The sequence below is a fragment of the Hemicordylus capensis genome, chromosome 4, assembly GCF_027244095.1.
Source record: "Hemicordylus capensis ecotype Gifberg chromosome 4, rHemCap1.1.pri, whole genome shotgun sequence".
In the NCBI taxonomy this organism is placed as follows: Eukaryota; Metazoa; Chordata; class Lepidosauria; order Squamata; family Cordylidae; genus Hemicordylus; species Hemicordylus capensis.
In genome coordinates this window covers 148768960-148792289 of record NC_069660.1, presented here as the reverse complement: position 1 = coordinate 148792289, position 23330 = coordinate 148768960, and the positions used below count along the sequence as shown (strand labels likewise).

Below are 23330 nucleotides of genomic sequence, written 5' to 3'. Positions count from 1 at the left end.
CCTATGAAGGCCTCCCAAAATAAAAATGGTTTATTTTTGTTTGTTTGTTTGTTTGTTCAGTCTGAATGATTCTTGTCTTGACTTCCTTTATACACAGGAGACCATAGCAACCAATGCCCTACTGGATTTGGTTTGGACACTGCCGGGCCCTACTGTTCCGGTAAGAGAATGGCCAGTCATTTGACTTAATATCAAACATTCTGTGTGCTGTCTTGCCTTTATGTTCTGCATGCCAGAGTCCTCCTGCCTTCCAAGCATCTCTGCAGAACACATTCCTTTTCTTACTTCCTGGGCTGCCTCCTCCTAATTTGGCTTCATAAGCATATGATTGTTGAGCATGTTGCCCTCACAGTAATCCTGTTTAGAAACTGTTGCTCTCAACTGTGGACAATTTCACTTTGCCCATGGGGGGAAAAACACATTCCTGTATGCAATTAGAAATAATGAGACTGAGTATGAAAGCAGAATTGAATTTGGATGTCCTGGCTTCTTAGTCTTTAACTTTTTTTTTGTCATTACACTTTCAAACATTTTTCTGCAGCTATGAGGGCTAGAACCTTACATTTTAAAAAAATGAAAACTCAAATTATCAATATCCCTGCTTGTGCATATGGAAGAAATGGGTTTTAAAAACACATCTGGATTTATGCTTGGTTTTCCTAGCCTTCTTGCTTCCCACCTGTTTTTTAGTATGCTTATGTTCAAATTGATCCCAAGTTCTTGGGATGAGGAATCTGGGAGGGTTTGCTGGTTTTTGCTTGTCTGATATTAATGTTCTGAATCCTAAGCACCTATAAGCTGCATGTTGCCAACCTGTGTACTAAGCTGTAATGACAACCTAATTTTATTCTGTTCATCATTATCATTAGATGAAGATGAGTGCACATCTCACAATCCATGTTCCCATACATGCCACAATGCTATGGGAACCTATTATTGTTCATGTCCCAAAGGCCTTACCATATCAGCAGATGGAAGAGCATGTCAAGGTAAGCATAGGGTTCTTTGTCATGTAGTAGCCAGATGAGAGGGATTTTTAAAATCATAAACACATTGAGGCTATTCACACGACCGCTTGAAAGCAAGCTAAGGGAGCCCAGCCCGCTTTCGAGAGGTCGTGGGAACTGGTTCTTGGCGGTTAGTCCACTTATTTTCCCGCCCCCTTTAAATGAGGTTAGTGGAGTGAGCACTCTGCCAACCCTGTTTTGGCGATCATGAGTCACCATGGCGTGGCTCCATGCCGTGGCAACTCACAAGCAGACCCCTGACCGGGCGGCTCCAACAATTCTTCCAGCCTCAGGGGTCCCCCCAGAATGCCACACTCACTCACGCGGGGCATTCTGGTGCTTCCAGGGTCAGGAAGCCCCCAGTTCCCACCACCCTTACCGGATGTGTGACAGAGCCAGTAGTCGTGTAGGTGGCCAATCCAGCCACCCAGGGCAAGCTCATTGATGAGGAGAGTGGGCTAAGCCTGCTCTCCCCACAGAGCCCGGTTAAGCTTTATGCACGAATCGCGTGTAAAGCCTCATTGTCTCCAATGCAAATAATGGCTATAATGCAAGGTCCATTGCATTAGTCCATTGGAATTAGGCTTCAAAAATAATTGCCTTAATAATTGCCTTTCCTCTGCACTGGAATGTGGCCGGAAACATTTTTCTGGCAATATTTTCATACCATGCCAGAATATTTATTACATTTATATCCTACCTTTCTTCCATGATGGAACTTGGGGTAGCTTACATGGGATTCCCAGACAGTTTCTCATCCAAGTACTGACCAGACCCAGGCCTCCTTAGTTTTTTCAGGAAACGTAGCTCAACATGTGCCTTCAGAATATGCCTTGAGATATTTAACATGAGCAGTATTTTTTGATGGAATTGACATTTCCCCATGTAGTCCTGAGGTATGGCTGTGTTTATGGCTTGCACTTTATATTTTGCAGATATTGACGAGTGTGCCTTAGGGAGGCATTCTTGCCACACTGGCCAAGATTGTGAGAATGTCATTGGTTCCTATCATTGTGTGGTTAGATGTGGGATTGGCTTCAGAAGAACCTCAGATGGACTGAGTTGCCAAGGTGTGGAGATGGCTTTATCTGTCAATAATAGTTACTAAATGGTATGAGAGTATGTTAAGCAACATTTTCATACTGATAGGATGGATCCCTGATTGAAAATAGAGTGAAATAGATGGCCCTCAATTTGTGATTCTGTGAGAAGCTTTCTTTTCTTTCCAAAATATTTGATGGGGCAGAAGTTTTTCATTGAGGCTTTTTCACTCAGTTGTGCCACAAAACCCAGGTTATTGTGGTTGGTGTAATGTGACTTTTTTTTGTATATTACTGTCTTCGTGGTTTTATTCAAAACTGCTTAACAGGCCTTCAAGCCACACCCAGCCCTTGAAATAATTTTGTCTGTCCTTTGGTGATACTACCAAATTTTAATCAAGCTGTTCTAAAATGTTTGCTCAGAGTTTTGCTCACAAGGAACATTATTTTCCGATTAGAATAATTCCATAAGTTACTTTTACAGCTCCCGTTCACATTTTGTATGCCTTGGCTGCATATGAGAACATTTACTCTGCAATTATGAAGCCCTAATGGCATCAACATTGCAGAGCCTGACTATAGTGTGAGGCAAAAATGCATTTCTGGCCCCCAGAGCTACTCCATGGAGAATAAAGCAGCCCCCAAGAACACAGAATCTGGACATTCTGGATTACAGTTCTTTTTTGGCCATTTGTGAAACTGCTTGAAATGTCATTATTTCACATCATAAAGTTCAACTTTATGTTTTACACTCGTCTCACTGCTCCTATCACAGTTTGTCAAGCCTTCAAGCCTCAGCATCAAGCCTCAGCACCATTATGTTTGATAGTGTGTCAAGCCTCAACATGATTGTGTTCTGTTCTTCTTCACCACTGCTTAGCAGGACAGAAGCTCTTTGGTTAGATCAAAACAAGGCATAGGAGGATAGGCAATAGTTCTCATGGATGCTTGCTTTTCCTCTCAAGGGCACTTTCCAGATTGCAAGCCTTACACTGCAAAAAGTGGTGTAAACTGCAGTGTTTTGTGGTGCCGAATTCAAACCGCATTATAGATCCGGGGCAAGCCTCCTACAACGGGCAAATACAGCTACTTTTTTGCAATACTAGCTGATCCCGCACAGAGTATCTGTGCGGCAGTACACTCCCCCCCTTCTGCCCTACTTCCCTCCCCCCCAGCCTTCAGCCCCAGTCTGCTCTCCCCCCAAGCCTTCTGCACTAGTCCCCTCCCCCCCAGCCTTCTGTCCCAGCTTGCTCCCTCCTCCGTTTCCCCCTCTTTCTCTTTTTCTCTCTCTCATTCGTGCTTCCCCCACCCCTCTGCTTTTTAGCCTGTGCTTGTGTTTTCCCTGCTGGCCATTGCCGCCTCCTCCTTCCTCCAGTCCCTGGTGTCGGGCAGCCAAGCCTTCAGCCGGCTACTTCCTGCACGGTCCTCCCTCTAGAGAGCTTCTCCAAAGCAGCCAGCCGTTTGTCTCTGCCCAGCCAGGCTCCACCGCTTTCTCTCCCCTTAGCTTCCCCCCTCCCTTCTGCCCCAGTCCGTTCAGTTCTCCTCTCCACTTTTCCGCTTTCCTTCCTTTCCTTTCCTCCCCAAATGGCCACTTCCCTATGCGGCCAACTGCTGCCCAGCCAATCCAGCACCTCCACTGCCCAGCCAATCCTCTGGGTTGCTGGGACGCATCCCCACAGAGGCACGTCTACAAGAATTAATATAATAGATAGATGCAATGTTATAGGGCTGTGTGATGCAGCAATAAAATCCAAAAGAAGGCATCGGAAATATGAACAGCACCTTCCTTACAACACAGGGGCTGCGATGTCAAAACACAGGCAATACGGAAGCACACTTAAGGGACTGTTGGAACACTGTGATAGTGTACAATCTGGAAAGCGCCCAGGTTACACACACACATTTTGAGGCCTGTATCAAACTTGGCATTTGTAGCAGATTCTCTTAAAGCTAGGCCTGGTCAGGATGCACCTCAGTTGTATCGGAGGGAAAGTTCAGGAGCAGGCCTCAGGCATGCACAGTCCCTCCCCTGCTAACCTTATGATGGAAAAAAGTGACCGACCATGACATCATTGTTATATCCCTCATTGAAATTGACATAGAATCTTCTGGTTTGGTTGGTAATTCCTCCCCTAGAAGCGGGAGGTATGTGCAAGCTCCAGGCCCGTTCCTGATGTTTCCCCAGGTATAATTCTGCTGGATTTTGCCAAACTGAATTGACAAGGGGAGCAAACCAGTGAGGTAAAGTGAGCTTTGAAGTTTTGAGTTCTGTAAAATCTCAGTTTAAAAGGCTGAACCTAAAACTTGTGTACATTATAAAGTGTGTGGAGTGGTGGGGAGAAAAAATGTATTAGGAAGGGTCATCCTGCCAATTTGCAGCTCTTTATTTACTAGAAAAGGAAGATATGCTTTCGTAGTGAGGAGAATAGGAACTGAATCTCTAAAAATTTAAAAAGCATGCTGGAGGACCAAACAGTGGCAAAGCAGTGGGAAAGACCTGGTTTGAAATGGAGGAACGATTCATGGGCGGTGTGCACATTTAAACCTTTCTGCCTTGTGCCACTGTTTTTGTGCATCCCCTTGCCCCAGATGTTTCCCTCCATGAGAAGGCAAACATATATACAGAATCTTCGTACATAATATGGTAGAAAAGCAGTGGGCAAGAGAAGGTTTAGGCAAATCTCCTACTCTTCAAACTGTTACCCTCTCCCATCACTTTGGCAGCAGATGTCTGCTTCAGCCCTCTGGGGAGACAAACTGCAGAGCTTCAGGGTAAGAAGTGTTTAATGATGCCTGTATTATCCAACAGATGTTAATGAATGCCAAGAATCCAGCCCCTGTCATCAACACTGCTTAAACACCATTGGAAGCTTCCACTGTGGATGTGATCCAGGATATCAGTTGAAAGGCAGAAAATGCATGGGTATGAAGCGGACTTCAGGACATTGGAGTGTAGCAAATTATTTATAAAGTTTCCTTTGGGGAGGCAGACAAAAAATTGTATGTTAAGGGCTATATATTATATTAGGTCCGTTATTAGGCTGTTTGCAGCCATGGGGGAAAGGGAGATCTAGATTGGGACAGATCAAGCATGGCATGGCAGGAGGAGCATTAGCCATGTTTGGAGGCATTAGTCTAATTTTTAAAAGACACCTTCCCAGAGTCTTATTTCCCGAGACACCGAAATGTAGCACAATTCAGAGCTGCTTGGGTGAAGAGCAACTCTTCCTTAACATCTCCGTTAAGATCCCTTTCTGATGCTCATAGTTAGAAAAAGATCAGATAACATGAACTCAGTGCAACATACAAATTGTGTGTCATTTTCTTTTGTTACATAAAATTTGTGACATTTCTATTGCTGAATTTCTCCCTGAGTAATTTTCTAATGCACTAGAATATATGGGGGAAAGGAGTACAGGATTACATTTAGCTTGTAATTACATCAATTACATCAGTTGTCATTCCGTCATTCTTAAAGATGTGAATGAATGCAGACAAAATGTATGCAGACCTGATCAACTGTGCAAGAATACACGAGGTGGCTACAAATGCATTGATATGTGTCCAAATGGAATGACCAAAGCAGAAAATGGAACATGTATAGGTGGGTATATTTATATATCATACTTTTTCAATGAAAATATGCTGTTTCAGCAACATCCCTCTCCTATGTTTTTATACCATAATGCTTATGAATTTTGGCCTCCAACTCTTTATTAGTATCATGACTCACACATCAGAAACAGTGATACATACTACTTGTGAGCATCTACTTGAATCAGTAGTGATTACAGCACAGACAGAAAAATCTTTAATCCCCCAGAACTCCACTTTCCTTGTCAGTGAAAAATATTGTGATGTCTTCTCTTTGAAGAATAAGGGAAGAAGAAGTGGTAATGAACAAATATGGGAAACATTTGCATTTCCATATCCTGACAACCAAAGTTCCAGGAGATATTAGAATTATGAACAGGATAAGATGCTGTTAGAACAGAAAGGTGACTTTCATTTCAACTATGGAGCCTAAACCTGTGAAAATTAGGTTCTGTTGGGGAAAGATGTGGACAACCCAGTAGTAGCAAGCTCTACATTTACAAGAAGAAATAGCTGCCTTTAAATTTCCATATACAAGTACAATTACCTTTAAGACGTTGTGTTCCTTGTTAGATATTGACGAATGCAGAGATGGTACACACCAGTGCCGATATAATCAGATATGTGAAAATTCACGGGGAAGCTACCGATGCGTGTGCCCAAGAGGGTACCGATCCCAGGGAGTTGGAAGACCCTGTATGGGTAAGTTAGAACCCAGAATCAGATAAGAGATTAATGGTAGTCCTGTTGCTGCTCATCTGCTTTTGGCTGTTGCTTATGCTTAAAAAATTGTTTAAGATGCTGTATCTCTTGAAGTCAGCAGGCTCTAAAACAACTGGGTATTTAAGAGAACGTCTTCTTCACCATGAACCTCACCGCCTGTTAAGATCATCTGGAGAGGTTCATCTGCGGTTGCCACCAACCCATTTGGTGGTTACTTGGGGACAGGCCTTTTCCGTTGCTGCCCCTGGACTTTGGAAGGCACTCCTTGTTAAAATAAGAGCCTCCCCATCTCTGGCAACTTTTAAAAAGGCACTGAAGATACATTTTAATTCACCCAGGCTTTTAATTAGATTCATCGTTTTAAATTTTTAATGTTGGTTTTAAATGATTTTAATGTTAATGATTTTAATGTTTAAATGATTTTAATTATTTAATTGATTTGAGGTTTAAAATGATTTTAATTGTAAACCTCCCAGAGATGCATGTTTTGGGCGGTATAAAAATATGTTAAATAAATACATAAAACTAATTAGACTTGCAAGATTACCTAGCAAAGAAAAAATTGAGTGGCTGACTTCAAGTACAAATGCATAGAATTTCTAGTGAGCATGACTGTTAAAATAATTTTTATTACATAAGATATGTATTGGGCAGCATTCAGACTAGTTAGTCATGACTAAGCACACTGAAACAATCCATGTCTAGTCCAATTAATTTCAATGGAACTTAGTCATGACTAACATAGTTTGGGTGCTCCCCATTATTTGTAGAGTGGGCTTGCAAGTATCATAACCAGTACATTTTATGAAACACATGTTGCAATGGGATGAATCAGGACCAATTTTAACTCTGCATGCTTCCTTGCTTTAATTAGCTGCTTAACAAGTGGTTACCCCAGTGCACTGCATGTAATGCCAGGTAGTGTAGCAAGCATGACCTGCCCCCCTAGCTAAGCAGGGCCCACCCTGGTTGCATTTGGATGGGAGACCACATGTGAGCACTGTAAGATATTCCCTTCAGGGCATGGAGCCACTCTGGGAAGAGCAGAAGGTTTCAGGTTCCCTCTCTGGCATCTCCAAGATAGGGCTGAGGGAGATTCCTGCCTGCAGCCTTCTGCCAGTCTGTGTAGACAATACTGAGCTAGATAGACCAAGGGTCTGACTCAATATATGACAGCTTCCTATGTTCTTAACATGCAGACTAGCTGTTTGAGCCTATATAAATGATGACAGAGCTTCCCTTCTATGAATGTCCCTCCACCTCGTGCCTTCACAGATTTCTTGTAAGGATGAAATGTGAAAAAGAAATCCTATGTACACCACCCTGAGCTTTGAGAAGAAGGATGCCGTGCAACATGGCTGGCTATCCCTCAGTTATTCTGCTTTGTCAAGTAGTTGGCAAAGCCACATATACTTCTGTATCTGCTTCCTCACTCCTCTGTGCCTCTCAATGAAATCCAAGCCTCCAGTCAAATGTGGGTCCAAGGGACTAGGGATGTGAATGAACCAGTTCAGAGGTCCAGAGTTCACCGGTGGTGGGGTTACCTTTAAGGAGCAGGGAGGGTGCTCATCCCCCTGCCGTGTTTCCCCTGCCAGTGCTGTCTCCAAAACTGCTGGTGCGGGCAGCAGCATACCTCCTTGCTGCCCCGGTCAGCGTTGGACCGGAAGTGGCCGATGCACGTGCACACATCACGCACTGGCCACTTCCGGTCCAGGGCTGACCGGGGCAGTAAGGAGGTACGCCACTGCCCCACACCAGTGATTTTGGAGACAGTGCCGGTGGGGAAAATGTATCAGGGGGGTGGGGTGAGCACCCTCCCTGCTCCTTAAAGGTACCCCCCCACACACACCGCCGAACCAGCCAAGCGCCAGTTCGTGCACATCCATACAAGGGACTTCTTGAAGTTTTTCACCCCCGGCTTTTAATTTGCATCTCCTGTGGAATGGAGGGGGTGCATTCACATATTGGCCAAATCAACCTAGAGGTCCCTAAGAGCTATCAGGGAGCACTTCACACACAATTCAGGTTTTTTTTTATTGGCATTAGAGTGTAGCCCAATTTATTTATATGTTTTGCTTTAGTTTGGGGGGGCAACTTCGAACTTGCAGTAAAGCCTCTCAGTAAACCCACGCTAAAGCCTGCTGTCTGGGAAAGCTCCTTGTCTTCCCATTCCCCCTGACTTTGGACCTCCCCCTGCCTACTTTCCTATAGAACAATCTTCCCTTTCCCATCAACTGTTTTTAAATGGCAGAAACACATGTATCAGGGTGAGCTTGGAAAGGAAAGATCCCTTCAGCCTGCTGGTATGGCAAAACCATTGCCTCTTTCCATGGGATACCCTTGGGCAGATGGCACTCACCATGACAAGGTGCTCACTTTGAACCTTGTCCTGACACAGTGAAATGTCATGGGTCACTGCCACCACCTTTTCCCAAACAGGAGGCTCTTATTAAGGATAAGATAACATTAAGGATAATGTTGCAGAGGAGAGCTGGTCTTGTGGTAGCAAGCATGATTTGTCCCCTTAGCTAAGCAGGGTCCACCCTTGTTGCATATGAAAGGGCGACTGTAAGATATTCCCCTTAGAGGGTGGAGCACTGTAAGATATTCCCCTTAGAGGGTGGAGCCACTCTGGGAAGAGCATAAGGTTTCAAGTTCCCTCCCTGGCTTCTCCAAGATAGGGCTGAGAGAGATTCCTGCCTGCACCCTTGCAGAAGCTGCTGCCAGTCTGTGAAGACAATACTGAACTACAGGCAGATAGACCAATGGACCACTCAGTATATGGCAGCTGTATATGACTACTCTAGATAGACCACTCAGTATATGGCAGCCGCCTGTGTTCCTATGTTCCTATGTTTTGAAGGAGATATTCAAGGGTGAGGCAGTAGAGGTTCCCAATCTCTGCTGGGTCATCTTCTGTTCTTTTTCTCAAATCTGTCTCCTAGAAAACCTAATAATGTGAAAGAACTGTACATAACACTGGACTGGGTCTCACGATCAGTGAGACCCGGTTTCTTCCAGTGCACAGGGAGAGTGGGCTAAGCGTGCTCTCCGCGCACATGAGCGGGCAGGGAGCCTTGGGCGGCCAAATCGGCCACCCACCCGTGACGGAGCTGGCGGGGGCTGGGGAGCTCAGGGGCCACATGGCCTCCGGAAGCCCCAGTATGCCCTGCGTGAGCGCGCAGGGCATACTGGGGAAACCCCCGGAGCCGGCTTTTCGCCTACCCTCCAGGAGTCTACTCGCGAGTAGCCACGGCTACTCATGGCCAGATAGCCCGGGTTTGCGGAGCGCTCACTCCAAGTTTAATAAAAACAAAGCAAAGAGAGCAGCTCAGCTGCACAGGGATGCTCTCTCAAGAACAGAACAGTAAAAAATGTACACAGGTGCTGTTCTCACGGGCAGGCAAAACTGGGCTAAGGAAGCCCAGCCCATTTTTGCCAGTACATGAGAATTGCCAGGAGCCCCACAGCTCAGCGGTAGTGCGGCAGCAAATCCGCCTCCAGAGCTCACCTTCAAAGCAAGGTTAAGAGAGCAAGCGCTTCCTTAACCTTGTATTTTCAGTCGTCTGCCAGCCCCAGCTGCAGGGCTCCCTGCCAGTACTGGGAGATCTTGCACAGTGCATGATGGGATTTCCAAGGCCCCCAAACCTCCCTCCTGCTGGCAGCGGCAGAGAATCCTCTGAGTGGCAATCCACACACCCAGCAAAGAGGAATGGATCATCGTTTAAAAGCTTGCCCCTTTCTCCTGTTTGTGAGAAAGGGCTCACAGTGTCCTGAAAGTAACTTGAAGCAAAACACACACAATGGGGTTTCCTAAGAACGGCTGGTTGAAAAGAACTTGAGAATCGATAACTTTAAATATATTTTAGTGGATAAACAAGCCAGTTTTATAAGTAAATTTTCTTAGAAAAAACAACTGCAAAATTGTCTCTGCAGTTACTAAAAATAGCTAGAATAGAAGCAGTGGGTCTGGATGTCCACATTAGATTAAATTTTAAATACTAATGTCAAATGAGTTTTGTGTGTCTTGAAGCATGGTCATGATATTAAAAAGAGACAGTGACTAATAAATGCTTGTGCATGATATACAGTAGGCACCCAAGATTCTGCTTTATGCATTCCTTTTAATGCAAGGCTGTGGCGTATTTCAAAGTTCTGCTGCAGATTCATATGCTGCATATTTAAACCACACTTGCTTATACTTCTGTCACCCTTTGAGTATATTTTTCATTGTCATGTTTTGGTTAACAAATGCTCATTCTTTCTTTTGGGGGCAAGGTAAGAAATTTAATCTTATATTAGAAAAAGACTCAGATTTCAATACAAGCACTTGAAATTCTTAAGATCTTAGAAACCCTCTCAGTTCCGGATGTGGCAGCCCTAGAGAATATAGCATTAAATGAATGGATAATACTTTGCTCTGGAAAAATGGGAGTAATAAGAACCCATTCAAGCCTCTATTCCATTCAATATTTACTGTATTATAAGTCACTTAATTTGAGAGTTCCCTTGTTGAGTTGATCCAGGACTCATCTTTCTCTCTCTCTTTCTCTCTGTAGTTGGGACAATTACATGCTATCCATAAACTGTTTCACAAAAAGAATAATGCATGCACTTCATGTAATCCTGCAAAACTGAGCTTTGTGATTTCAGAATCACATTTGTAATGCCAGTTTGTTCTACAGACTGATGTGCTGTTTGTTTTGTGTTTTTTTTCCTCCTTCCCTTTGTCACATGGTTTGTTGCTTTGGAATCATGTCACATGAGCAGACATTAATGAATGTGAACAAGTGCCTAAACCTTGTGCATATCAATGCACCAACAGCCCTGGCAGCTTCAAGTGTATCTGTCCACCTGGACAACATTTATTAGGCGATGGCAAATCTTGCGCTGGATTGGAGAGGTTGCCAGATTATGGCACCTATTACAATAGCTATAACTATGCTCAATTATCCCCTGTGAGAGACAACTATCGACCTCAGCAGTATTTCAGGCACTCCTCCAATCTCTACAGCTCCTACTCAGAGTATAGGAACAGCAGAGTTCCCATCTCCAGGAATAAAAGGAATGTTAGAGAGACTTGCCCTGAAGGCTATGAGGCAAGAAATAACAAATGTGTAGGTAAATGTCACACGTGTGTGTGTATGTGTGTATGTAACGCATAGTCCAATTTTGTTTTTCTAGTCATTCACCTTACACAAGATGAGAGTGATTTTATGGGATGCTCTTCAATAAGATCTTACCACTATATGTAAATTTAACTTCTGAATCTGCAAAATATGAATCTTGCAGAACCCACGAGACCAAAACCAGTTTATGGTTTACATTCACCACATATTTCCATTCCCTCCATCCCTTTGCAGTGGAAAACTAATTCCAAAGTAAACTACATGCCTATTAGCTTTGCTTAAATCAAACTAATGTTGATCTCTGTACAACTTCTAAATGGGAATTATAGATTTGTAGCACAGAGGAGACATTTATTATTGGCATGAACACAGAATGAAGTCGGTCAAGTCCTCTATAGTGCAGTATATAAAATGTATAGGTTAAAATGGATGGCTTGGTTATGAAACAGTTTTCCACTGAGATGGATGGGACAGCAGCAGACATTTTGTCACCACTAGGGGGTGGGATCACACTTAGGCTGCATTCTCACAATCACAGTGATCCTGGATTTAACCATGATAGATAATCATCTGATCCTGGTTTTCTGCTCTGGTTAAATGTGGTTTAACCACTGCAGTTTGACCAGGATTACCCGGGAAATTGGTGTTCTCACAGTTCTCACAGTATCAAGTGATGACTTGCGTATGCAAATGAACCATCATAAGCTTTCTTACACAGTCCGTTCACCAAACAAGCTGCAAATCACTCCGTGATGTTTATTCACATGTCAGCCAGCTCCTAGTTACTCCAGGGCCTGGTTTCCCTCACCGTTAGCATGTTTTAGAACAGGTCTTTCAGATGTTCAAATCACTAGGTGGCATCTACTCCCCAAATTCCAGTGCCCATATGGGGAAGGTGTTGTCATTTTGTGGCTAGGGAGATAGATGGGAGAAGGCAGTTGTGATGTAAGACACTTCTGGCATCCTTTCCCCCTCTCCCCGCTCAACAAACAGATTTTGTCCCAGGGCATCATGTAATGAAACAGGAACCTCTGGGAGACAAGCCCATTTGTTGAATATGAATACGAATACAACAGATATTTATATACTGCTTTGGAAGAAAAGTTCCCAAAGCAGTATGCATTGATACAAATAAATAAATAAATAAAATGGCTCCCTGACCCCAAAGGGCTTACAGTCTAAAAAAGAAACATAAGCAACAGCCACTGGAGGGATGCTGTGCTCGGAATGGATAGGGCCAGTTGCTCTCCCCCTGCTAAATAAAGAGAATCGCCACTTTGAAAAGGTGCCTCTTGGCTCAGTTAGCAGGGGAGGGGATGGGGAAGAGCTGTTGCCAAGAGGTTTGCTGGCAGCTCCTCCTGCCTTCAGCTAATAGGGGGGATATGGTAGTGGTGATGGCGGCTCCTCCTCCTGCCACCCTCTAGGAGTGAGGAGGAGAAAAAGCTGCTGCCACGCATTCCCCCGTCATTTGCCAAGGGGGTGGAGGGAAGGAGCTGCTGCCCACCCATTGCCAAATCCCCCTCTCCCTCTCCCAGTAACCTTGTTGTGAACTGGCTTGTACTGGCCATGATGGAACATTTAATGCAGCTGAGGTTTGCAGGCAGAAAGGCTGTGGAAGAAGGAGGCACTATGTTCTCTGCGGTTATGGAGAAACACCAGTGGGAAATCTATCCCCTGACTTTATTTTAGTAGCACCACTGCATGTGCTGCTCATCTTATGCTAGTCAGTTTCCCCTCAAACATAGATAGGAGCCTGGGCACTTTCCAGCCTAGCTGCTCATCAGCAGCAAAATGCCTCCGTTTGGGCAAGTTGCATTCGGAACGTAAACAGCAGGGGGAGCAGTCTCGCAGCAACTAACAACCCAACTAAACAGCAACTTTTTCATGCTGGATATACGGCGTCCTAGCTCTATTTTGCGGCAATTAAATTCGCAACAAGGCACTGGAAATGTGAACGGCACCCTGCTGTCCGCATAGAGACTGCAGTGTCACGATGCAGGAAGTATGGAAGCACACTTCCGAGATATGTCCTGACCCCATTGTAGGGTCTAGTCTAGAAAGCGCACTGGTGAGAGCCTGGAGGTGACACAGCATTGGACTCTTCATTTAGGAAGCACAGAGGGAGCAGTCACCACCCTTTCTCCCAGGTTTCAGAACTCATGTGATTTCTTTCCCACTCAAGAACACCAGCCCAGGTCACTGGTTCTGTGCAACAAGTGGAAATTGATGTAGAGAATTAAATGCAAAGTATTCATGCTAAAGCCACTTTGCTGAATAAAAGGTTACTTTGCCCTACATTAGTAACACAGTCCTGTAGTTTATTGTAAGGTTTAAAAAAAAATTCTGATGCTGTTAAAATACATAGTTAGTTTGCAACTGAATCAAGAATGCATTCAACAGCAGGCATTTCAGCCTGCTAAATTCTCCAGCCTTTTTTTTAAAAAAATCCCACAACATTATCCTTATCTCCACAATTTATCCAATCTGATTGGCAGACTTGCTTTGATAAATAACCCTCCATGAACTGAGAATGAGGTAAGCAGATGATTAATAGCAAACTGTGATGGAACCTGTCCCAGAGAAAGAATAAAAAGGAGCGTCTCAGAATGGTTTGGTATCCTCCATCTACTTAGAACAGGGCTGCTTAACTTCAGCCCTCCTGCAGATGTTGACCTACAATTCCCATAATCCCTGGCTATCAAGAGCGGCCGGTGAGGGCAGCGCCGGGGGTGGGTGATGGTGAGAAGCACCTTTAAGGAAGTAATAAGCAGGTGCTTACCATCGTGTAAGCAGCAGCTGCAAGCTGTAGTGCTCTGCCTTCAGGCCCGTGCGGGGTGGCGGTGCTCCACCTGGCATCCGGTGGGGCCATGGCATAGCCCTAGCTTCTGTGCATGCACTGAACCTCCATACACGCGCAGACCAGGGCCACGCCGGATGCCGGGTGGAGCACTGCTGCCCTGCACGGAGCACCACAGTTTGCAGGTGCTGCTTACACAATGGTAAGCACCTGCTTATTACCTCCTTAAAGGTGCCTCTCGCCGCCGCCACCCCCGGCAGTGTCCACACTGGCTAGTCCTGCTGGCTATTGGCCACTGTGGTGGAGGATTATGGGAGTTGTAGTCCAAAAACAGCTGGGGGCAGGCCTCAGTTGAGCAGGCCTGACTTAGAAGGATGCAAAATAAAATAAAATCTCCCTAACATAAGCAAAAAGAGTGTAGGTACAACCAATCTAAAAAATGATCAAGAATAATGAAGCCTCTGCTTTACCCGTGTGCAAACATAGAATAGGAATATTGGAAGTGCCTTTATACTGAGTCAAACCACTGGTCCATCTAGCCCAGTATTGTCTACACTGAAGCTTAGCAGCCTCTCCAAGGTTTCAGGCAGGAGTCTTTCCCAGCCCTACCTTGAGATACCAGGGATTCAACCTGGGATCTTCTGTATGCAGAACAGATGCTCCGCCATGGACCTACCCCAATGAATTTCAAATGCCTGCTTTCCCTGACTGGATTCCAATGAGCTCTTTCCCATGAATCTTAGTTAAGCATCGTAAGGTTCCAAAGCAATCAGCACTGAGTTATCTGCTTAGGATGCTTCCGTTCTGAATTTGGTAGCGAATGCATGGTACAGCTGCTTCAGCCAGGCAGTGGGAATCAAGTTGGTGATGTGCCCATGCTTCCTGCCTCCAGCTGTCTTGGAATTCAGTTGGGCAAACTAAGCAATCAGGGGCATTCTCAATGCTTAGTGCATACTTTACATGGCAGTCTTATTTTGCTACCTAGACACTGGTATTTTGGCACACTAAGAGGTCATTCCCACGACTGTAAACCAAGGTGGGAGGAAAAGCTACCCAACTTTTTCCTCATCCTTGGATTCCACACAATCACTTCTCCCTCCTCCTACCAAGTTGTTTGCTCCCACAAAACCAAACGTTGGGAGCACGCACAGTTTTTGGTTGTGTGAAGGACCTCTAAGTGTGTAGAGTCGAGATGCCTCTCCAGACATAGTGGACATGTTTGAAGGGCCATTCGTGGCTCCCTGACACCTCTTCCCTCGGGTCTGGAAAAGCTTGTTCCTCCATCCCATTTAATGTATATAAGAGCTACAGTATGACCATGTATCCCCCAGGTGGCCGTGTGCAGCTCCTGCGGCATGCAAGCCGCGCACCCACACGGCCAAAGCTGCCGGGAGCAGCACGGATGACTGTCACCGCTGCTCCTGGCAGAGGCTGGGACTCGTAATCCCGGCCTCCGAGTATCCCACAGTGCAACATGCACTGAACGCAGGGGGGTATTCCCTCAGGGGACAGACGCTCTAGGCACCCATTTCTTGCGCTCACACACAGTCCCAGGAGGTGGGTTAAGGGGGTGTGTGTGCCCTTAACCTTGTCAAAGAACTGGGCTTTGGCACCACAGCACTGCCGGGTCTGCCCGGATCCTGGTGGTTCTCACAGATAGCCGAGCCAAGGCTTGACCTTCTAAGCCTGGGCTTGGCTGCTTGTGAGAACAGCCTCCTTTGCTCCTCCTTAAGTGTTTCTCACTCAGAGAAAAGCCATAACTACATATTTGCTGATGGTTTTCACTTTCCATCTTTTCTAAATCCCAGCATCACAGGCTTGCAGGGCAGACTGAACTCGGCTACTTTATTTCAGTACCCACCCAGCCTCAAAAGTTGCCAAATGCAATAATAAATAGTGCTGTCTAATTTTCTGGGTGTCAATGTGAGCTCATTGAGGGTGTGAGGGAGGCATTTGTGCCCAATGAGGGATTTGACCCTGGGGAGCCATATATCAAACGAATGGCTCCCAAAAGACATGCATAACTCTCCTCTTAGTAATTCAGCCCTTTCTTGCCAGCCTTCTGAGCTATGTTGACTGACTCTTAAGTATACACTGGCCCCATACCTTTGCCTTCTAACCTCTTTGGCAGCTGCACCTATCACCTCTCTGGTGCCTGCAGGCCATTTATGTAACTGGAGGGTATTCGTTTTCATTCCCCCCTTCTTCCTGTTTTGAAGAGTGTGACAAGAGATTATTCTTCTAATAGTCTTCACGTGGCAATTCAGCCTTTAAAAGAAAAGTTAACATGTAACAACCTCAAAAGTCTTATAAATGAGGGAATTCTTTCAGTATGCTAAATGGCAGCATCCAAGAAAAACACTTAAACCGTTTAGTAAATTATGTCTATAAGCTTTTGATGGCCCAGGGTAGTTTTTGGTAAGAATTAATTTAATTTCTTCAGTCTTGCAATGAAGAGGGTTTTTTCATGTTATGTTGTTTCATGAACTTCATATTTTAATGTTTCGTTTCATGCTCCTTACAGATATTGATGAATGTGAAAACAGGGATGTTTGTCAGCATGAGTGCAGGAACACCCTTGGAAGTTATCAGTGTTTCTGCCCAGCTGGTTACCGGGTAATGCCCAATGGCAAAACATGCCAAGGTAAGCAAAAGACTGAACAAGAAGTATGACATTTTCACCCTCTCGCTAATAAATGCCTTAACAATTTGAAGTAGCAAATATCTTGAGGTATTAATTATTTAAATAGCGGGCCTCATTCATGCAGATATAGAGGTCATTTGCACAACCAAAAACTGTGTTCTGTCTGGGTTTGGGAGCTGTGTGTGCTCCCAATTTTTGGTTGTGTGGGAGCAAAGTAGGAGGAAAGCTCGGGTAGCTTTTCCTCCTACCTTGCTTCCACACAATCACTTCTACCCAGGTTTTCCTCCTACCTTGCTTCCACACAACCCAAAAGTGGGAGCACACACAGCTCCCAAACCCGGGTAGAACACAGTTTTTGATTGTATAAATGACCTCATAGTCATTATTTTGATAGTTTATTCAGGGGTGCCTTTTAGAGAGGGTGGAGCTATTTCAAACCCCTTATCTTCAAGGCACCAGTATCACTGCTTAGCTCACTGGTTCCACAGGATCCAGTTGGTTCCTTATGTTAAAGGAACCAACCACAGCATTAAAGAGTGCTGTGAGTGCAGGTCGGCTATGTGTGGAAGGGCATGGGGAGGATAGAGGGGTGACTGGATTATGCTGAACTGGTCATTATTATAAGCAATTAAGTGATCTATGCCTATGTACTGCACATACAAAAAACACGCAACTCCCTTCGCTTACAACAGCAAAGTTTGTCATTGCTGACATCCAGTGAGTATTCATTAATGGCTCCATGTCATCCTGGAAGGAGGTATCAAGTGGAATGCTGCAGGTTTTTTCCTGAGCCCTGTGCTGTTCAACGTTTTTATAAATGCCTTGGAGGAGGAAGTAGAGGATATGCTTATCAAATCTGCAGCTAACATAACGTTTGGGGGCGGGGCTCACCTTAGAAAACAAAATCAAGATTCAGTCTGATCCAGACACACTTGAATATAGGGCCAAAATCAGCAAGATGGAGTTCAACGGAGATGCTTGTAAAGTCCTGGATTTGGGTCAGAAAAATCAAAAGGATAAGCAGATGAGGGAGAAGACCTGGCTTGGTAGTAGTACGTATGTAGATGTCTTCATGGACAACAAGTTGAACATGAGTCAATACTGTGAAGCAGCTGCTTAAAAAGGCAAATGCAATTTAGGCTGCAATGACACAGCAGAGTCCAGATCAAGAGAAGCAATCATTCCACTCTATTCTGCACTGGTCAGACCTCACTTGGACTGGCTGACATCCTGACTAATTAAGTGTAAGAAGGCTCTGTGGGGATCCACCATGAGCCCAAGTGCAACATTCCCAGTCCCCCTGTATGTGCACTGTTGCATCAGGGGCAAAACTTCCAAGCATTGGTCATACTCTAGAAGTGTTCTGCAAGATTGGACACATGTCACTGACCCTCAAGCCCAAATGCATGAGTGGCATTTGGAAGTCTTGGCCCTCTGAAGCAATAGTGCACCCACTGGGGGAGTTGTGCACAGGCTCCCAGCGTGTCCTTGCATGGCCTTATTACACACATGCTGCTCTGGTTAGGATGTCAGCCACTATGTCCAATTCTGGGCCTCACAATCTTAGGAGGACATTGATGTACAAGTTCAGAGGAGTGCAAGCAAGATGGCGAGGGGTCTGGAAACCAAGTCCAATGAGGAATGTTGGAAGGAGAGGAGTATGTTTAGCTTGGAGAAGAGAAGACTAAGGAGAGATATGATAGCCATCATCCAATATGTGAAGGGCCATCACATAGAATAAGGAGTGAAGTTGTTCTCTCTTGCTCCTGAGCTTGAAATGGCAAGGAAGCAGATTTAGGCTAGACATTGGGAAGAATTATCTAACTGTAGGAGCTGTTCAGCAGTCTGTCTTGTGCAGTGGCAGGCACTCCTTCACTGGAGGTTTTCAGATTGAGGTTGGACAGACATCTGCCAGGGATAGGGTAGCAGATTCCTACACCTAGCAGGACATTGTACTAGGAGAATTCCAAGGTCTCTTTCAGCTCTAACATTTTAACATTCTATGTTAGTTATTATGAATTGTAAAAAGACAAAGAAAATAAAACAAGGAGGAGGGCTTTGAACCTTGTTTAACTCCCCCCATCCACCCCCACTAAATTCTAAAGTGCCACTCCTGATTTTCCCATTTATACAAAGTTATCTTGCTGTGGCTTTTTGTGCAGCTCATCAAAAACAAACCACTAAGTACTGTATGTTCTTGGATAAGCTTAGTCTATTAGTAATAGTAATTTCAGGATTAGCTGTTGCTCTTCTTGAGGAGCAAAGGTCAGTGCACTTTATGTAGCAAATTGACTGGTGGCCATTTAACTCCAGGAAAATGCTTGCACACAGAATCATTGTATTGTACACAAAAATACTATCTGTGGGTGGGAGGACATAGAATATAGTTTGTCTTGTTCATTGACTTGTTCCTCAGCAATTAGACTACACATGTACCCTCAGAATAAGTGGGAAAACATATTGCAAGAGATTGATTGATTGATTGATTGATTGATTGACTACGTGCCATCAAGTCGGTATAAAAACTGAAGTCTTACTGTCTATAGGCTAGAAGAGTTTGTGTTTATTTTACTGTTTACCTGATAAAATAATTTGAAATCAAGAAACTGTTTATCTGGTGGCTTTCTTCTTCCTTTTACATTCAATCAGATATAGATGAATGCCTTGAACAGAACATCCACTGTGGACCAAATCGCATGTGTTTTAACATGAGAGGAAGCTATCAATGTATAGATACACCTTGTCCCCCAAATTATCAGCGAGATCCTCTTTCTGGGTATGTTTCATTTTCAACCCTCTTACTTTTTCCGGATTTCATTTTTGCTCTTGCAGTGCATACTGCCTCACAAAAATATACACTTGCACAAACTAAGAGGCCAATCTATGCATACATGCTAATGTAGATCACAACTTCTTTCTCAACTCTCCCTCAAACCAAAAAGAGCCCAAATTATGCATTGTCCAAGTAATCCCTATCACTTCCAGAAGTTGACCACCACCATATTTTAAATGTCATATGTTCCCCCAATAACTGAGAACTCCTTGACTTCAGCATCTCCCCTTGTGTCTTATGCAGGCATAATAGAAGGTGTTGTTTTATAGTTATTTTAATGCATTAATTTAAGCCTCCTAGGTAGACTTAAATATATACTTAGGCCCCCCCGGAAAACTACAGGAACATCTCTAAAATGATGTACAGTATAGTGATATATCTGCTGCTAAAGTATCTGTCAGGCAGCAAAAGGTTTTTATTTCGCCTGCTCTTTGGTGATGAGGCCTGAGCCAGTGGGAGAATTAGGGTAATAATTGTTCCATATGAATGGCTGGATTCATATGGAAGAATATGGACTCTTCCATATTGAATGGCTATTTCCTTTCTTACATCTTTAGCTAATATATTTAAAAGCTGGATTTAAAAAGCTGTCAATACTTTGTTAGGTAAGGGGATGAAAGAGATGTGTTGTGGAGAGTTGCATGGACACTGCTGACATGCCTTTCACTATGACATGACATCATCCTGTTAGCATTTTCCTGCCCCTCACAAGCAGGAGCCAATAAAGTGGAGGGATGAGCAGGAAAATGCTAATGCTGTGATATTACATCATGCATTTTTCAACTTGGTGGCACCCGTGCATGTGTTTTCCCACATGTAGTTTGGGCTGAATTGACTGTGCCACATTCTGAACATATCTTTAGTACTATCCCCTTACCTGGAAGAAAAACATAGTAATGTCTTGAACTGCATTGCTTGATATTCTATGATGTCAACTTTACAATTCTACCCTAAAAAACAACAAAAAAAAACCCTTCCAAAACCTACCATCAAATCCTATCCTTGAGGAATCACTCCTAGTTGAATTCAATGCCTAAACATATTTTAAAATTTTAAAATAAATTTTTTAAAAAAACTGCTAGCTGTTTCGATATTCTAATACAATCATAGTCTGGGGTCTTCATAGCTGTGTTTATTTTTTAGGTTCTGCCTCAAGAACTGTCCACCTAATGATTTGGAATGTGCCTTGAGCCCCTATGCCTTGGAATACAAACTTGTTTCCCTCCCATTTGGAATTGCTGCCAATCAGGATTTAATCCGACTAGTGGCCTACACTGAAGATGGAGTTATGCATCCAAGGACAACTTTCCTCATGGTAAATGAAGATGCTACAATTCCTTTTGCACTCAGAGATGAGAACTGGAAAGGAGTGGTGTACACAACCAGGCCTCTGCGAGAGCCAGAAACATACAGAATGAGAGTCCGGGCTCTCTCCTATAGCGCTGATGGAGCCATTGAATATCAAACAACCTTCATAGTCTATATAGCTGTGTCTGCATATCCCTACTAGGAAAGCTCTGCTGACAGTAATCCACGTATTTTAACTACATGCATACATGCCGCTGGGTGTCACCACTTCCAGATTGACTGCTGCCTCATTTTGTAACAGTTGCAGACCTTGCAACTTCTTTTTTTTAAATGGTGCTATCTTTGGTCCTTGTTTCTTCTCTCTGCCTGCCAACCTGTTGCTATCCTTCCATCTTGACACAAATGACCATAATCCATGATTCTTTGGAATCTTAACCACTTGCTTTATTTATTACACTGGAGCAGCCACTTTCCAAAGCTTGTTCTGATGATTCTTCATAACTAATCAGAAGTACTGAATAGGGTGGTAATTTAGTGGTCAGATGGGGTAGGCCAAAAAAGAAAAAGAAAAGAACAATTCATTTCACAACAAAATTAAATAAGGTTTATTTTTCACATTATTGCAAGATTGTTTCAAAAGCTTGTAACACCTTTATATTTTTCTTCAATGCTTGGCGGAGATATAGTTTTTGTGGTCACCATGAAAATTGTCACAGTCTTGACATTCACAAATGCTAATTCAAATAAACAGGTATCTTTAACAGGAGCAAGGAAGGTAATGTGAACGTTGTTAGGACTGTTTCACACATTACACATTAGCTTGCCACTAGCAGCACACTCAACAGGAAGCTGCTTCCATTCTCTGCTCCCTGACAAGTACACCTGGCTGAGATATGTGTTTTCAACTATCTGCTTGTTACACTTCAGGTGTATACCTTTTTTAAAAAGTGTCCCTGAGTCTCCTGAAAAAAATTCTACACAGTTCGTTCTCTAGTAATTTAACACATTTGGGTTCTGTATTCCACTCTTTCTGATTATGGGGTTATATTGGGTCACTCCCCCCCCCTCTTTCTCTCTAGCTTCTGTCTACTTTGTATGGTGCACAGGGTGGGAACACCTGTTTAGTATTTGTTCACTTGTTCTTTATATCAGGAGACTGTGGGGTGTGTGAGTGTGTCTCCTACCCTCCTGCTCAGAATTGGGCCACAGCTGCTGTGAACGTCAAGCAAAATAATTATTGCCTTCAATGGATAACAAAGTATTTAGTTCAGATGTTATTTTGCCTACCCAAAATCAAATAGGTTCCTAAAAAAAATAAAAATTCTAGCAAGTTTGGTCAAGCAATGAGTTAGGTGTCAATACACTGTATATGGTGGTAACAAACTCTGGAAGTAATTTTTGCCAAGATGTATTCTATTTGTATGAAAGTATGTTGTGTATATTTATATATAAATATATATATAAAGTTTTGTTTTGCTTGTATTTTCTATGCAATACCAAGAGTTTCTTTTTAAAAAAATGTTTCTACCAAAGAGTATTGTTTACACAGTTTACTACCAAATAAAAGTTCACATGTTTTAAAAATTAAATATGGCAAGACAGCTATAGTTTTTCATTTGAAATTTTCACATTTCTCTAGTTGAAGGGGGAAAATGTGAAGGGCTTACTTGTCATCTCAAGAGAATAGATATAAATTCTTTAATACCTACATGCATATGTACATTATTCCAGTCATTGACCAGCTGTAAGTGTATTAGATCACAAAAATACAATAGATAAAGTAAACCAGCATAAATGTGTCAGACATCAGCGTACAACCTCAGAAGATGATTTAATTATGCAAGTTTTATTACCCAAGACTAATTAAATTTTTGGTTAGTTCCTTTTGGGTACTATTACCTGAATTAGGGCCTATTCTATGGTGCTGATGGCAGCAAAGAAATCCTACTTTTCCACCACCATTGCATCTACTCAATGTCGTCCATCAGAGCTTTTTCGAGTTGTTCGGGGCCTCCTATGTGAGGGCCCCAAAAACTATCAAACAGAACCCTCGGAAGCCAGCTGTGATCAATTTGTGTTACATTTTGCAGATAAAATTGCTCGTATAGTTTCTGTCTTGGATGCTAAGGTTTTTGTTGCCAATGTACTATCTGGTCTTGTTATATTGGATGGTTTTCAGACTGACTTGTCTGAGGAGGTGGACAGGCTGCTTGGAAGGCTGAGGCCTACCATGTGCATGCTCGACGCTTGCCCTT

General features: G+C 43.6%; 1 protein-coding gene across 13 annotated transcripts in view; it reads left to right on the top strand.

The window, feature by feature from the left end:
* HMCN1 (hemicentin 1) overlaps positions 1–22664 on the top strand; it is a 409401-nt gene extending 386737 nt beyond the window's left edge. For 8 of the 13 annotated variants that reach the window (XM_053242914.1, XM_053242912.1, XM_053242911.1 and 5 more), the window contains 10 exons: positions 98–160; positions 870–989; positions 1943–2077; positions 4857–4970; positions 5526–5651; positions 6215–6343; positions 11135–11485; positions 16815–16934; positions 19584–19710; positions 20911–22664. In XM_053242914.1, coding sequence (XP_053098889.1) covers positions 98–160; positions 870–989; positions 1943–2077; positions 4857–4970; positions 5526–5651; positions 6215–6343; positions 11135–11485; positions 16815–16934; positions 19584–19710; positions 20911–21277 — 1652 coding nt within the window. In that variant the 3' untranslated portion in view covers positions 21278–22664. Of the gene's footprint in view, positions 1–97; positions 161–869; positions 990–1942; positions 2078–4856; positions 4971–5525; positions 5652–6214; positions 6344–11134; positions 11486–16814; positions 16935–19583; positions 19711–20910 lie in introns of those variants that run through there. The other 5 variants (XM_053242913.1, XR_008305548.1, XR_008305547.1 and 2 more) reach the window with 5 other exon arrangements.
* The last annotated feature ends 666 nt before the right edge of the window (positions 22665–23330 follow it).